Consider the following 16,419-nt stretch of genomic DNA (forward strand, 5'->3'; position numbering starts at 1 on the left):
GTGTGACCCCATAGGTTCTATTCTGACTGGTAGTGAGATATATTGTGATCTCTATCGCAATATCATTGAAAACTCCTTTCAATGGATTGGAACGATTCCAACTCTACTCATTAGGGTTTATTGATCATCAAGATAATCCCTATGAGTCCCACCATCCACCAGTGACACCTAGCAGCATGTAGTGGCTACCCAGCAGAATAGAATGATGAACCTCTAGGTGCAGTTATTATGTGATACAGTCCTTCTATCGTGGATCCCTACAGGACGGAGGTCATGGACAACTCGTCAAACCCCATCGTCTGTCATATGTCAAGATTTATTCGACTTAAGTTCGAGAGCGGAGAACTCTTTCTCTACTGTGCAATCTGCCCCGGCCGAGGTCTTACGAACTCAGTCTTATAAATCACATAGGATCTCTCCTTATCTATCAAGGTCGATAGATTCCTTATAGGTGCATACCCTATTCCTATAGTGAACCTACTGCAGCCAATCTACACTGCATGGACCCATATGACTAGAGACCATGTATGTGTGCAGTCAAACTACAATAACCTCACTGTGAGTGGCCGAAGCACCGCAGGTCAAAGGACCAGTCACACTACTACAACATCAAGCAAGTCACTGATGAGTGGATAGACATCCAAGTGACTTCTTGTATTGGTCACGCTCAGTACCCTTGTTCTCTAACAAGCACCTGCACTATTACTTCAGTGTCCCCACACCGTGGACTCGAGTCTCGTCCATCCATAAGAAAAGTAATGTGTGCACTGATCTCATCGGATCGATCACCGCCCTCATGATGATCCATCGATCAGGAGCATTCAGAAATTAATTACTAATGATGCATGGCTCAAATTCTTAACTCTTAAGAATATGCATCATCATCTTATTAATTCTTGGACAATTCATAGACACATAATCAATATGAATGAAAAAGATGCCTTTTATTTATTCAATAATAAAATCAAATACAAATTATGTCCCAGAATTAATAATGTGTCAGCCAAAAATTGGCTTCTAGGGCATACATCTAACAAGATCTTAGCAACTCTACTACGGTGGAAGACCAATCGACTTCATATTGGGTAATCAGATCTTAGTGATTCCAACTTTGAGCTTTCCATAGGAGGTAATCGATCAATTGGCCAGGTAAGCAGGTGGGAGGCTCCCCTTACTCAGAAAGTAAGGTCCTAATTAAGTAACCACCTTTGAGCTTGCCTAGACACTAATTAGATCAATTAATCAAATATGGCTAGCTCAATGTATCTCGATTGATTTAGGGAGGTTTTAGATCTCTTGGAATTTACATCTAATGTAACCATCTATCCCATACCATATATCATTCGATTTACATCTTATGTAAATATCACATTGGTTCAGGTCTATGTAATTATGAAACCCTTTCATATATTATGTGATTACATCTTATGTAAATGACATAATTGTTTCAGTTTACATCTTATGTAAATGTCTTATTGTTTAAGGGTTTTATTTACATCTCATGCAAATAAATTTTTGTTTAACTAATACATACATCTCATGCATACATTATTTTAAACATAACCTTAAACAAGTATGAACATTATGATTACCATATGCATCTCATGTATATTTTCAGATCTGAAATTTTAAACCTATTATGCTATTCTCTGAATTTCAGATCATGCATTACTTGATTTAAAATATTGTAATGTAATTGCAATTCTAAAATAATTTGCAAGATCATAGCAAATAAAAATCTGCATGCTGAAAATTTCAGCAACCTGAAATTTCAGCACGCAGAAAATCCAGCAAGCATAATTCCTTTAAAAATCAGATTAAAAACGTGGTAATCAATCCTTAGGTCCTAATCATACTCCCTAGAACCATGGCTCTGATACCACTGCTGAGTTACGCCCCGTTCGATGCAACGTTCGCAGCAGAATTCGAACGGGACGTCGTTCATCGCATAAACGCGCCTCGGATCGTAGAATTCAAAATTTTTTCTGGATCCAAATCTAGAAGATCTTTGAATTCATTAGGGAGGAGAGATTAAGATATGAGGAAGGTTGATTAAGATTCATAAAACTGAAACTAAAATCAGAAGAAATTAATTTGAAGATCTCATCTTCAAAAATTCTGCAGGTGAAGAACACCGCAGCCCGATGATCTATCTAGGTTCCTGTTTGAACCACACAATTGTCCGGCCTCTACAGGTATCCACACGAGGATCTAATCATCTGAGATAGGGTCTTACCGGAGTACTAGCTCTTTACAAAGACCTCTCATGACTATCATATAGATTAGAAGATAAAAATCTGCAACATACCTCCTTAAAGAAGAACAATTTCTTCTTTAACCTTGCTCGCGATGGAGGAAGAGGAAGGAGGAACCTTGCACGTGGATCTTCCTTGCCTTGCTACCATGGAAGAAGAGGAGGATGAAGACCCCTTGCTGCCGTGGAGAGGAAGAAAGAGGAGGAGGCGTGGAGAGGAAGAGAAGAGAATTAATTCATAACTTCTCCCTTGCTACCCTTTTATAGATTGGGTTTAGGGCTCCTCAGGGCTCCTCATAATCTTATTAGGAGTATGGGACTATAACCCACCCTTGGATTAATGCCAAGTGTCCAATCCTTGTGCTCATAGATGCATGACATGTGTCTATTTAATCAATTGATTAATTTCCTAATCATATTAGGATTCCTAATCTCATTAGGAGAATTAATTGATTTGGGAGCATGCATCCTACGACGCCATGTGGACTTTAAAGTCCGCATAGTGTGAAACATGACTTAAATCATATTCATCCTACGACGACATGTGATCTTTAAAATCCGTACAAATCTTGGTTTAATCAAATTGACCCAATCATGAACCCAAATCAATTTGGGTCGAACCCAATTTGATTCGGCTCATTAAATCAGCCCAATTGCAATCCAATTGCAATCAATTCCACTTAATTCTTCTTCCATTAACTCACTAATACTTAGTGGGTTAATTCAATCACCAATCATATTGATGATTGATTTCTATTGTGATTGCAAATCACAATTATGATAGTCTGACTAATTAAATTCTCTATGTGTGTAACTCCGTAGGTTCTATTCTGACTGGTAGTGAGAAATATTGAGATCTCCATCTCAATATCACTTAAACTCCTTTCAGTGGACTGAAACGATTTCAGTTCTACTCTTAGGGTTCACTGATCACCAAGTGAATGCCTTCGAGTCTCACAATCCACTAGTGACACCTAGCAGTATGTGGTGGCAACCCAGCAGAATGGAATATCTGAACCTCTTGGTGCAGTTAGCGTATGATACAGTTCCTCTATCATGGATCCCGACATGACGGAGGTTATGGATATCTCGTCAAACCCCATCGTCTGTCATATGTCAAATTTATACGACTTCCAGTTCGAGATATGGAAAACTCTTTTTCCAAAATACCTGGCCAGAAATTTATCGAACTCAGTCTCATAAATCACATAGGATCACTCCTAATCTATCAAGGTCGATAGATCTCATCTAGATGCAACCCTATTCCAAAATGAACCTACTGCAGCCAATTCGCACTACAAGGACCCGAATGACTAGAGCCCAAGTTCACATGCTCGTCAAACTACAGCAACCTCACAGTGAATAGCTGAGGCATCGCAGGTCAAAGGACCAGTAATACAACTGCAGCATAAGTAGTCACTGACGAGTGGATAGACATTCATGTGACTACTATCTTTGGTCACGCTTAGTACCTTGTTCTCTAACAAATACTTGCATAATCACTTCAGTGTCTCTACACCATGGACTCGAGACTCGTCCATCTGACTAAGTGATCTGTGCACTAATCTCAGCGGATCGATCACCGTCCCTCGTGATGGATCCCTTGATCAGGAGCATTTAGAAATTAATCCCTAATGACACATGCCTCAAATTCTCAACTCCTTGAAATTATGTGTCATCATCTATTAATTTCTTGGACGATTCATGGACACATACAAACATGAATGAAAAATAAATTGCCCAATCTTATTTATTAATAAGTGTTAAATTAAAAATTTATGCCCCAGATTACAAATATGCGTCAGCCACGTTGGCTTCTAGGGCATACTTCTAACATATATGTATATGTATATCTATATATCTGTATATACATATACGTACGTAAATCTGTATATCTGTATATGTATATATGTATATGTGTATATGTATATATGTATACGTATATATGCATACATGTGTGCATATATATGTATACGTATATATGCATACATTTGTGTGCATATATATATATATACACACACACGTACATGTATGTACATGTGTGTGTGTGTATATATATATATGTACATGTATGTACATGTGTGTGTACATGTGTATGTATATGTATGTACATGTATGTGTACACATGTACATGTATATGTGTGTATATACTTGTATATGTATATATGTGCATGTATATGTATATGTATCTCTGTGTGTGTGTATATGTATATATGTATATGTACATGTACATGTATATATATGTGTGCATGTATATATATATGTATGTATGTGTGTATATGTATGTGTATATATGTGTGTGTGTGTGTGTATATGTGTATATAAGTGTGTGTGTATGTGTATATATGTGTGTGTGTATATATATATATATATATATATATATATATATATATATATATATATATATATATATATATGTATGTATATATATATATATATGTGTGTGTGTGTATATATATGTGTATGCGCGCGCGTGTGTGGGCTTGTGTGCGTGTGTTTGTATGTATATACGATGTTTTTTTTGCCCTTGAAATGACAACCTAGTGCAGCCTTTGAGTGATGGGCTTGACAAATATATATACACTTGGTCTTGCAACAGGTTGCACCTCCTCCTCACTTAAAAGTTTCCTGTCATGTCAACCACCATTGCCATGCCCAACTGGATGCAGTATATGAAGCTTGACTGAAAATATGAATTTAAGCATAATTTTCATGTGCAAGAAAATGATTCCTTGAAATTGCCTTTGACATATTTGGTTTCCAAGCAATCCCAAGAGATGACTTTTCCGTTAAGGACAGCAGATAAACCTCAAGGAATTTTAAAGTCCATAAGTCTCCACCGTCCTAATCCTTCATATATTCTTTCTTTTTTTTTCCCCGCTTCTTTAAGAAAGAAACAAAAGAAAAGCAAAAAATCTTCAGGTTTAGGTCTACAACCAATCATTGATCCAATGAAAATAAAACATATATTTTTTGACATGCTTTAGTGTGCTTGACTGAAGGATATAGAATGCTGAACTACAGGCTTGAAATTAATTGACGTGTTCAGAAGCCCATTTACAGACATTAAGAAAGGTCAAGCTCTACTAATTCATTAATCAGGGAAGCCTAAGATGTAAAATAGTTGATGCTTCTTAAACATATGCATGGTCAAAAATATGTGATTTCCAGTATGCATCTTCGATATTAAAAGAAAAAAATGAACATTGTTTATCTACTATAATTGGGTGAAACATACAGCAAAGTATTCGAAGAATATAAGATAAAAAGTCGAATAAACTTTAACATCAAAAGATCCATTAAAAAATATTTTACCTATGAGGAAATTATATGCTAAATTCATAGTGTTCTCTGCATGTGTTACTCCAAAGCTTTAAAACAAGAGCAGCATCGGCAGCATTAACAAATATTTACTATATAATTTCAGGTTGATACATGTTTTTTATAACACAAGAACCATGGTGTCTCTGTTAAGACTAACACTAAAGTCTAGATGAGCGAATAAAACCAGGTGCAGATACTCCAGTAGGATAAACACAGTAGACATACAAGTGAAGCAACAGTCCTATAGTGAATTTGCTGGAAAGGAGCTCAAAGCACTGATGACATGCTCGTACACTTTGATGCCCCTCAGAAACACAGTATCCTTCAGGAACTGCATGTAAACATCAATATATTGTCAGGTAAGTCAACTTAAAATTTCAAAAAAGGAAAACCAGGAAATGAGTTTTTTAGACCTCATTATGCTCATGGAGTAGGATAGGCGTGTTTGCCATTGGTGAAAATCCAAGAGCAGGGATGCCCATCTGTCTCATGAATCTAGCATCAGTTGTGGAAGCCAAAATTTCTGGTCTAGCAAGTTTCCCACCGGAAGCAATGATAGCTTGTTGAAATGCAGGCCACCATGGATTAGATTCATTAGCTAGTGTTGCTAATGGGAGACCTGCAATGTCTTTTATTGGACCTTTCTGTATCAGCTGCAAAACCATTTTGAGCCAAATGTATATTAGAGACATTGTTTATGTAATCCTATAGATCAGGTTAAGATAGCATTACCCAGAGGGCTTGCTCTCCAGTTGCAAAGGAACTCTATATAGCAAAAGTCTAATTATATTCAGAAATAATGGTCACAAAGAGGACTATAGCCTAGTGGTTGCACCACTCTTGGATTGGAGTTTGTATTCAAACACTGGGAGGTGTTTCCCCAGACATTTGACCCGGGCAATATTCTCGCATTTTATATGAAATGATTGGTGATGCTCCCACTATTATTCTTAAAGAGGAAAAAAGAAAAGAAAAATTAAAAAGAATCCAGCAAAATATAAGTAGGAACTGATTTATTGACATGGCCAGTTTATGGATGGGTTCCAAGTATACCTTTTGCCTATACAGGAATAGCAAGTTTTGACATTTGAAATCTATAAACAACAGAGGTAAATGAGGTCTGTCTCTTCGTATGACCGCCCTTTATTCGTCTAACTGATTGGTAGGATAGGCTTAGACATCCAAAACTATGAAGGCTAGCATCACTCATGTTGCACAGCGACTACGTTATTCTATGTATGACTACTTTTACAAACTAAGCTAAATCATTCTACCTTATAGCCATGAGCACACAAATGATTCAGTTAAGGAATGCAAATTGTGTGGACCTAGGATTAACTGACACTAAGGACTTTAAGGAAATTGTTCATGAAATTCTCACTATAATTAAGAAAAGTATAAGGGATATATTGCAAATACTAAATATTAGGACACCTCATGCCTCAGATGTGAATCACCTTCTCATGCTTACCACCTCATATTTAGTACACATCATGCTTACTAGTAAACCACCATCGCATGCTTGTGCCACGCCACGGTGAAGTTGCTACCTCGTGTTTAAGTAGGGATTGAGACCTCATACTTTACCACCACCTCATGCTTGATCTAACACCTCATGCTCAACACTCCATCCTCGTTCTTATTAAATTAACATTGTCATGCTTATTAATCTGCCATCCAATTGATTAGCTGAGCTTGCAGTGGCTGGACACCTCATTCTTATAGGACCATCCATAAATATGAGGGTGTTGCCCTCTTTCTACTGTTTTTGCAACTAGAAATCCTAAAACCTAAAGGAAACAGCTAGTGAAGAACAGAAATAAGGTGAAAGATAGCATCCAGGTAGAGAAAAGAGAGGTGTAATGAAAAGCTTTGGAACAAAAATTCATATTGTGTGTACCATTACAAAATTGACAACTTATTTTGTAGCTGTTCGGTTAATATTAATTTGATTTAGAATTTTTGTTTATAATCCCATTGTTCATGAATAGATTTTGAAACCCCTGATTTTAGACTAAGGTTTGAAGCATGTAATAGTCACTAATTTCAAGAATCTACTTGATTATATGAAGATTATATGTTATATATCCTTGTTATGTAAAATTGATCATGAGTCTCAAGATATTTTTGAATATTTTCTCTGCCATTTTGTGTTAAGGGAATTTCAAAAACTTATTTTCACTAACTATTTGACATCTGAATTTATCAAAGCTATCATGGTAGAAATTTATATTACTGAATCAAAGAGATTTCTTGTGATCTTAGCCATTTGAAAAGTTCATTAATCATTATAGTTCCTAAAAGTAAAAGATTTCATGTTTTAGGAATTCAAATGAAACTTCCGATGACTTAGAGAACCCCTAATTGATGGGTACGATAGTTGGTCTCAGTGAACCTCCTACAAGCGAGTATAATAGTTGGCATCAATGAGCCCCTGACTAGTGGGTATCTTAATTAGTTGAAGTTAATTCTTAGCTAATGGGATTTTGATCAGTCCATGACCAATGGTTACTGATGGGAGGCAAAATGGATCGTCCAACTCTAGCGTGGAACCGCCCAATTCATGCCTAGCAGAACTCAAATTATATCAGGCCTAGGGTCGACCCCATCTCTATATGAGTCGGCCCCTTAACAACATGAGTCGACCCCCGCAGTCATGGGTCGACCCTCAGGCAGACCTCGGTTCCGTTAAGAGTCAAGCCGACCTCGGACCCCGCCGAAGGCCGAGCCGACCTCGGCCCTGTCAACCTTGATTCCGTCGAAGATCCCACAGATCCTCAGAATCCGTATTCAAACAAATCTGGAAAAATATCTCCCGAATCCCCCGCCCGCGGGATTGATCTCCGTGATTCACGCCGCCTCCAGCTAATGGCCAGCTGATCATAGCTCGGCCCGAGATTTCAGATAACGGCCGAGACTCTCACCCTATAAAAAGGGGATAGAAAAAAGCCCTCAGGAGGCCATTAAAAGCACTCAGAAACCTTTCCCAAAACTCTGGATCAACTCTAACTTAGCCATCGGAGGGCCTTCACCAAAATCCCCGGCCAAGGCTTTGTGCAGGTACACTGGTGCGTAGGAGGTTGCTCCCTTTCTCCGCCCCGGCCGGCGGCTTCTCAGATTCCTCCGGCGTGGTCACCCTCAGGCCAAATTTCAACCCCAATATCAGGCATCAGAAGGAAGGCCTGACTTGTGATCATGAGGTTGAGGAGTCAAGAAGCTTCTAATGCATCGAGGCGCTGGGCACCAACTCCCGGCAACTTACTTCAAAGCCCACCCCCTGCGGCACCGGCGGATCAAATTCCTCAGGTCCAGCTAGAGCAGTTTAATCTGCTCGTCCAGCAAGTTCAAACACTTACCGCGGCCGTTCAAGGCCTACAGCAGGCAGGTGCCCCGGCTGTAACCCCTCCTCGCGGGCGCAAGTCCTTAAGACAGCGCTCGCGACGTCATTCCTCTGCCAGGCAGCGCACAATGGCCGACGAAAGGGAGTGTCGCCACTACCGAAGCTCCTACCGAGCTCGATCCCTAAGCCAAAAGGGCTAGTCGCGCAGCCATCATCCTGAGAGCCTACGCCGAAGTCTAATGCTCCGAGCACGAAAACAACCATCGGAGGCGGGGTCCATCCCATGCCGAGCTGCAACAGGAGTCCCACCCGTCACCGAGCTCGATAGAAAAGTCGAGAAGTTGGAGCAACAAGTCCAGGCGCTTTGAGACCAAGGTCCGAAGCGCAACGCCGATCTCGAATTCATAACTGAGTCTCCATTCCCTGATGGATCGTTGACGAGCTGATCCCCTCGAAGTTCAAGATGCCGCAACTTGAGCCGTATGATGGCTCGTCCGACCCCCTGGATCATTTGGAAAGCTACAAAACCCTCATGACACTCTAAGGGGCCACAGACGCCTTACACTGCAGGGCGGCCCTTGCGCTTCGAGTTTTCCGCTTCCAATAATGAGGCGAAATATGAAGCGCTAATTGCAGGGCTAAAGTTGGCGAAAGGGCTCAACATCCGCTGCCTGAAGGTCTTCAGCGACTCCCAGCTGGTGGTGAGCCAAGTTCTGGAAGATTTTGAACCTCGGAAGCCGTCAATGATGAAATACCTCCAAAAGGTATGGGACATCACTTCAACTTTAAACAACTTCGATATTCGGCACATTTTCAGGCCAGAGAATGCGAGGGCCGACCTGCTGTCGAAGCTAGCGACGTCCAGTTCGGCCGAGCTCCCGAAGACCACTTTCCTCGAGTACCTAAAGGCACCAAGAACGAAAGATCCTGAACCAGTCCTGTGCACAGAAATCGAGCCGAGCTGGATGGACCCTCTTATCAACTTCCTACAAAACGGAGCCCTCCCCTATGGATAAGCTTGAAGCCTGACGAATTGAGCACCAAGTGACTCGGTACCTCATATACGGAGGCAAGCTGTACTGCCAGTCGTTCACATCGCCACTCCTTAGATGTCTCCGCCCCTCAGAGGCCGACTATGCGATGCGGAAGGTGTACGAAGAAATCTGCGGAAGTTATCAAGGAAGCAGAGCTTTGGCGCATAAGATTCTGCAGCAAGGATACTATTGGCCCATAACTATGATATAATGATGCCCCGGCCCGAGCTCGGGGCACCCTGGAGTGTCGATCGCGAGCCGAAGAGGCTCCCTCGACCGCAGGAACATGCAACGACGCTCCGGCCCGAGCTCGGGGCGCCCTGCAGTGTCGACCACGAGCCGAAGAGGCTTCGTCGACCGCGGGAACATGCAATGAAGCCTCGGCCCGAGCTCGAGGCATCCTGCAGTGTCAACCACGAGCCGAAGAGGCTCCCTCGACCGCAGGAACATGCAATGAGGCTCCGGCCCAAACTCGGGGTGCCTTGCAGTGTCGACCACGAGCTGAAGAGGCTCCCTCGACCGCAGGAGCATGCAATGAGGCCCCGGCCCGACCTCGGGGCGCCTTGCAGCGTCGACCGCGAGCCAAAAAGGCTCCCTCGACTGCAGGAACATGCAACGACGCCCCGGTGTAGGGTTCTATCGTGTCATATAGGGGCAGCAGAAGCTAGGAATTTTAAAAATTTCTTAATAAAGTCCCTTTACATGTAACCCTATTAAGCCAAGATCACCTTAATGGTAGTAATCAAATAATATAATATAAATGCAGAAATAGAATACCTCTAACGCTAATCCAATGTGGAGAATTTCCACTAGGTGCCCAAATGTTCACCCTCCAACATTGATCCACACGAAAACTTGATTCAAGACTTTAGCTCCAAAGACTTTGATCCTAGATGCAGAATTCTTGTAAAGAACTCTAATGGCTTGCTTTCCTTTCTTTTTTTTTTCACCTTCTAAAATCACTTCTAATTCTTTTGTCCTAAAGAAGACCACCTTGTCTTGGATTAGGACACCCTAGAAGTAATGCTAGAAAGAAGGAAACTAATGTAAGAAAGAAGGGATATGAGAGAGTTGGTTTTCACCGGATGGAATGAATAAAAATCCCGGGAGCGCTCCTATTTATAGATGGCGTGGGGATGCATCACCAAAGGATGCATCCCATCCACACATCCTTCAGATGGGGCGTGATGGCCAAGAGGAGCGCCTCATATGAGGAAACGTATCAAAATCAAGGAGCGTATCTTATGAAGCGACGTGATAAGTGGATAAGGATGAAAAGGAGGCGCCTCATCCTTAACTGCTTATCATTTCATGCGCTCTCTTTGTTCTCACGCATCCATCCCCACGTCATCAGCCCATATGAAGCTCCATCACGTCATCATTCCTTCCTTTGATGCACCATCACTTGATCCAATGGGTATGATTGAAGGTGCCATCAAAGAGGGGAGTTATGTCATCATCCAACGGTTCTAGGATGATCCAATGGTCCCAATGCAAAGCGCCATGTACTTGACTCATTATGTCTTTATCCAATGGTGGGATGAAGATCCAATGGCCAATAGTGATAGCCCTCCATTAACCCAATCTAATTGGGTTCAAACCAACTCACCATTATGTCTTCATCCAACGGTAGATGAAGATCTAACGGTCAAAAGTAACTGATTTATCAAATATAATCCAATTAGACTCAAATCAAGCCAATTAGGTGCCAACTCTTGGCTAACCCATATTAGGATATGATCTAATCAAATTAGATCAATTAAGAATCAGATTCGAATCCAATTCAAATCAGGAGCTAAGGTTTGCAACACCTGCTAGAATGTTTATCTTGCAAACATGATCTAATCCAATTAGACTCTTGATCAGTTTTCTTGTGTGTGACCCATTGGGTTCCAAACTTAGCCAGCAGTAGGTGTAGGTTCGAGTTGACCTAACCTGATTAAAATTCTTCTAATCGATTTAGGTCCAAACTGCGCGAACTCGAACTTAACAATTAGAATCCTTTCTAATTGGCGATCGAATTAAACTCTTTAATTCGATCAAACCTACAAGACAAGATTGACATCTAGCAACGTGTCATGACTACCCCAAAAATATGGAATTTGGTTGAAATACCAAAAATACCCTTCAGTGGCAAGTTACCGTGTAATTCAATCCTTCAATCAAACTACATCCCGAATTGTATATGAGCATGAATCTATGTCAAACTCAATTACATATTCATGTTTCTCTTAATCTTCTAATGATAATTCGAATCATGAAACATTAGAAACTCTCTAATTTTCATTCTGCTTTGATCAAAGACTTTCTGAATTATCATATGATGAGAATAAATGGGATGCGATCTTCTCTTACTAGAAGTGATTGATTTCTTGTTATGATGAGACCTTGGTTCCTTTGCTTGAGCAACAGCTTCAGTGTTATCACAATAAACTGGGACTGGTCCAGCAATCTCAGAAACTACTTCCAACTCAGAGATGAACTTTTTCATCCAGACAGCTTCTTTAGCGGTTTCACTCACAGCAATGTATTCTACCTCAGTAGTTGAGTCAGCTACAGTTTGCTGCTTGGAACTCTTCCAGCTCACTACACCATCATTTAAGGTAAAGACATACCCTGAAGTAGACTTGCTATCATCTAGGTCTGACTGAAAACTAGAATCAGAAAATCTTTCTAGTTTCAACTCAGAACCTCCATAAATTAGAAAAACATCTTTAGTCCTTCTCAAGTACTTAAGAATATTTTTCACAGCTATCCAATGATCCTCCCCTGGATCAGCCTGGAATCTACTTGTTATGCCTAAGGCATAAGCAATATCAGGCCTAGTACATAGCATAGCATACATAATCGATCCTACTGCCGAAGCATAGGGAATAGAATAAATTCTATTCCTCTCTTCAGATGTCTTAGGAGACATCTTCTTAGAGAGACGTATGCCATGGCTCATAGGTAAGTAACCTCTTTTACTTCCTTCCATGCTGAATCTTTTCAGCACATGATCTATGTACCTAGATTGGGACAAGCCTAGCATCCTTTTAGATCTATCCCTATAGATCTTTATACCAAGTATATAGGATGCTTCTCCCAAGTCATTCATGGAAAAGCTTTTTGATAGCCAAATCTTGACCAATTGTAACATTGGAATATCATTTCCAATGATTAGTATGCTATCTACATACAATATTAAGAAGACAATGGCACTCCCACTAGTCTTCTTGTACACACATGGTTCATCCACATTTTTGATAAAACCAAACTCTTTGACTGTTGTATCAAAACGGATGTTCCAACTCCTCGATGCCTGCTTTAATCCATAAATGGATCTCTTAAGCTTGCATATTTGATTTGCTCTCCCATTTGAGACAAATCCTTCTGGTTGTGTCATGTAAACCTCTTCCTCAAAATGACCATTAAGGAAGGCGGTTTTGACATCCATTTGCCAAATTTCATAATCATAGCATGCAGCTATTGTAAGCAAAATCCGAATAGATTTGAGCGTAGCAACTAGTGAAAAAGTTTCATCATAGTCAATTCCTTGCTTTTGCCTGAAACCTTTTGCCACTAATCTAGCCTTGTAGGTTTCTACTTGGCCATCTGCTCCAATTTTTTTCTTATAGACCCATTTGCAACCTATAGGATTTACACCCTTTGGTGCATCAACTAAAATCCATACTTGGTTGGTATACATAGAGTCTATTTCGGATTTCATGGCTTCTAGCCATTTGTTAGAGTCACTACTCATGACAGCTTCCGAATAGGTTAGAGGATCATCATTTTCAACGATGTGGGCTTCATCATTCTCAATGATAAATCCATACCTCTTAGGTGCATTTCGCACTCTATCTGACCTTCGGAGAGGAGATATGTGTTGTGGTTGTACCTCATCAATGGGCACATCTGGTTGAGGAATATCTTGTGTATCTATTTGTAGGTCTTGAATTTCTTCAAGTTCAATTATTCTATCCTTGCATTTTTCAAGAAAAAATTCTTTCTCCATGAAAGTGGCATGCCTATCTACAAAGGCCTTTTGCTCGGTAGGTTGATAGAAGATGTATCCTATACTATCTTTAGGATAACCTACAAAAATACACTTATATGATCTAGCACTTAGCTTATGTCCAAAAATTTTTTTAACATAAGCTTGACAGCCCCATATCTTAAGATACTTAAGATTTGGCTTCTTTCCTTTCCATATCTCATATGAAGTGCTAGGTACAGACTTAAAAGGTACCCTGTTTAATACTAGTGCAGCAGTCTCTAAGGCAAAACCCCAGAATGAAATAGAAAGATCTATAAAGCACATCATGGACCTACCATATCTAATACAGTACGGTTCCTCCGTTCGGCTACACCATTTAATTGTGGCGTATACGGAGGTATCCATTCAGAGAGAATACCCTTTTTCTTAAGATGATTTAAAAACTCACTAGAAAGGTATTCACCTCCTCGATCTGATCGAAGGATTTTAATACACTTTCCGGTTTGTTTTTCAACCATACTTTGATACTCTTTAAACTTATCAAAAGTTTCGGATTTATGTTTCATAAGATACACATATTCGAACCTTGATAAATCATCAGTGAATGTAATGAAGTAATAGTATCCACCTCTAGCTGGAGTTGTCATAGGACCACATACATCTGTATGCACAAGTCCTAACAACTCGCTTGCCCTTTCTCCATGTCCAGTGAATGGAGACTTGGTCATTTTACCCATAAGACAAGATTCACAAGTTCCTAATAATTCAAAATCATAAGGATTAAAGAACTCTTCTTTGTATAACTTGTGTATTCTTGACTCACTAATATGACCTAATCGACAATGCCAAAGGAGGGTATTATTCACCTCTTCTCTCTTTCTTTTATTATTTTTATTAATATGAAATACATTGTCATTAAAAGATAGAACAAGAAGACCATTTTCCATAATGCCATTGCAATAGACTTTATTAGAAAAAGAAATTGAACAACCATTCCTTTTTACATTAATTTTAAATCCTTTCTTTAACAATAAAGAAATAGAAATTACATTTCTAATAATCTTAGGCATATAATAACAATGTTCTAATTTCAGGAGTTCTCCCAAAGGCAACTCCAAGTAGTAGGTTCCAACAGCTTCAGCCTGGATAGACTCTCCTCCAGCGCCATAAAGCTCGAAATCACCTTTCTTCAAACTTCTAATTTTCTGTAGTCCATGCAATGATTTGCAAATATGAGAACCACAGCCGGTATCCAATACCCATGAATTTGAATTTGAAGAACTTAATGACAAATTGGCATGTAACATAAACATACCTTTTGATGCAACTCTTGCATCGGGCTTTATAGTTGCAAGAAAGCTTTTACAATTTCTCTTTCAGTGGCCTTCCTTGCCGCAATGGAAACAGGTACTTAATCCGGAGATTTTTGTTTCGTTCTTCTTCTTGATCTTGCTACTTTTAGGGTTCAACTTTTTCTTAGAACCCTTATTGCCTGATTTTTTTCCTTAAGCCCTTATCAACAAGAAGGATCGGACCATTTTCCTTCTTGATATGGGTCTTAGCTGTCTTTAACATATTTAACAACTCAGGCAGGGAGGCGTTCAGCTAGTTCATGTGAAAATTCACAACAAACTGAGAGAATAAATCGGGTAGTGATTGCAGGATCAAATCCTGACTGAGCTCACTGTCCATAGCAAAACCTAATTGACTTAATCTGGTGATCAAGTCTATAACCATAAGAACATGGTTTTGCACTGAAGTTCCTTCATTCATTCTAGCACGGAACAACTGCTTGGATATCTCATATCTAGCAGTTCTGCTTTGCTCTCCATATAGTTTCTTTAAATTAAAAAGTATAAAGAGAGTATCCATGCTATCATGTTGCCTCTGTAGCTCATTGCTCATGGAGGCAAGCATGATACATTTGATAGTCAAACTGTTATTCTTCCACATCTTATGTGTGGCAACCTCCTCTTCAGTAGCACTATCCCCTATATCTCCAAAATCAGGGATTTCAAATATATAGAAAATTTTCTCCTAAGTACTATTTTTAGATTCCTTAACCAGTCCACATAGTTAGGACCGGTCAATTTGTTGGCATCTAAGATGCCTCTTAGTGAAAGTGAAGAAGCCATTTAATAATTCTACATAAGCAAGAACAAAACTAACATAAGCAGACCAATCATAGTGACATGTATACAATTAAATACGGACTTTTATCTAATCGTCTCCTATTTTTATCGAATATCATAGCCCTCTCCTATGATAAACGAGAAAGCCTAATTTTTTTTAGTAAGGTTGAGATCCTAATTCATCATAAAAGTCTTGTGGTTGCACAACAAACCCTTATGAGTTCAAAGATAGGAAACTCTTTCCAATTGCATCTCATGCAATTATTCTCAACTTTATCTTGTCCTTTTAAAACACTTAGAGTCTTATGGTTGCACAACAAATTATGATGTTTTAGTTAAGTCAAACCTTCATTTCC

The 16,419-nt window shown here is 39.7% G+C and overlaps 1 protein-coding gene across 1 annotated transcript; it reads right to left on the bottom strand.

The window, feature by feature from the left end:
* Positions 1 to 5,529: 5,529 nt before the first annotated feature.
* LOC103697173 (aminoacylase-1-like) lies at positions 5,530 to 6,258 on the bottom strand. Its single transcript, XM_039123474.1, has 2 exons — positions 5,992 to 6,258; positions 5,530 to 5,909 (listed from the first exon to the last, which is right to left on the bottom strand). Exons 1-2 carry the CDS (start codon positions 6,241 to 6,243, stop codon positions 5,820 to 5,822), a joined length of 342 nt encoding a protein of 113 aa, XP_038979402.1. The 5' UTR covers positions 6,244 to 6,258; the 3' UTR covers positions 5,530 to 5,819.
* Between the last annotated feature and the right edge of the window lie 10,161 nt (positions 6,259 to 16,419).

This window comes from Phoenix dactylifera, unplaced genomic scaffold (assembly GCF_009389715.1).
Source record: "Phoenix dactylifera cultivar Barhee BC4 unplaced genomic scaffold, palm_55x_up_171113_PBpolish2nd_filt_p 002821F, whole genome shotgun sequence".
Lineage (NCBI taxonomy): Eukaryota > Viridiplantae > Streptophyta > Magnoliopsida > Arecales > Arecaceae > Phoenix > Phoenix dactylifera.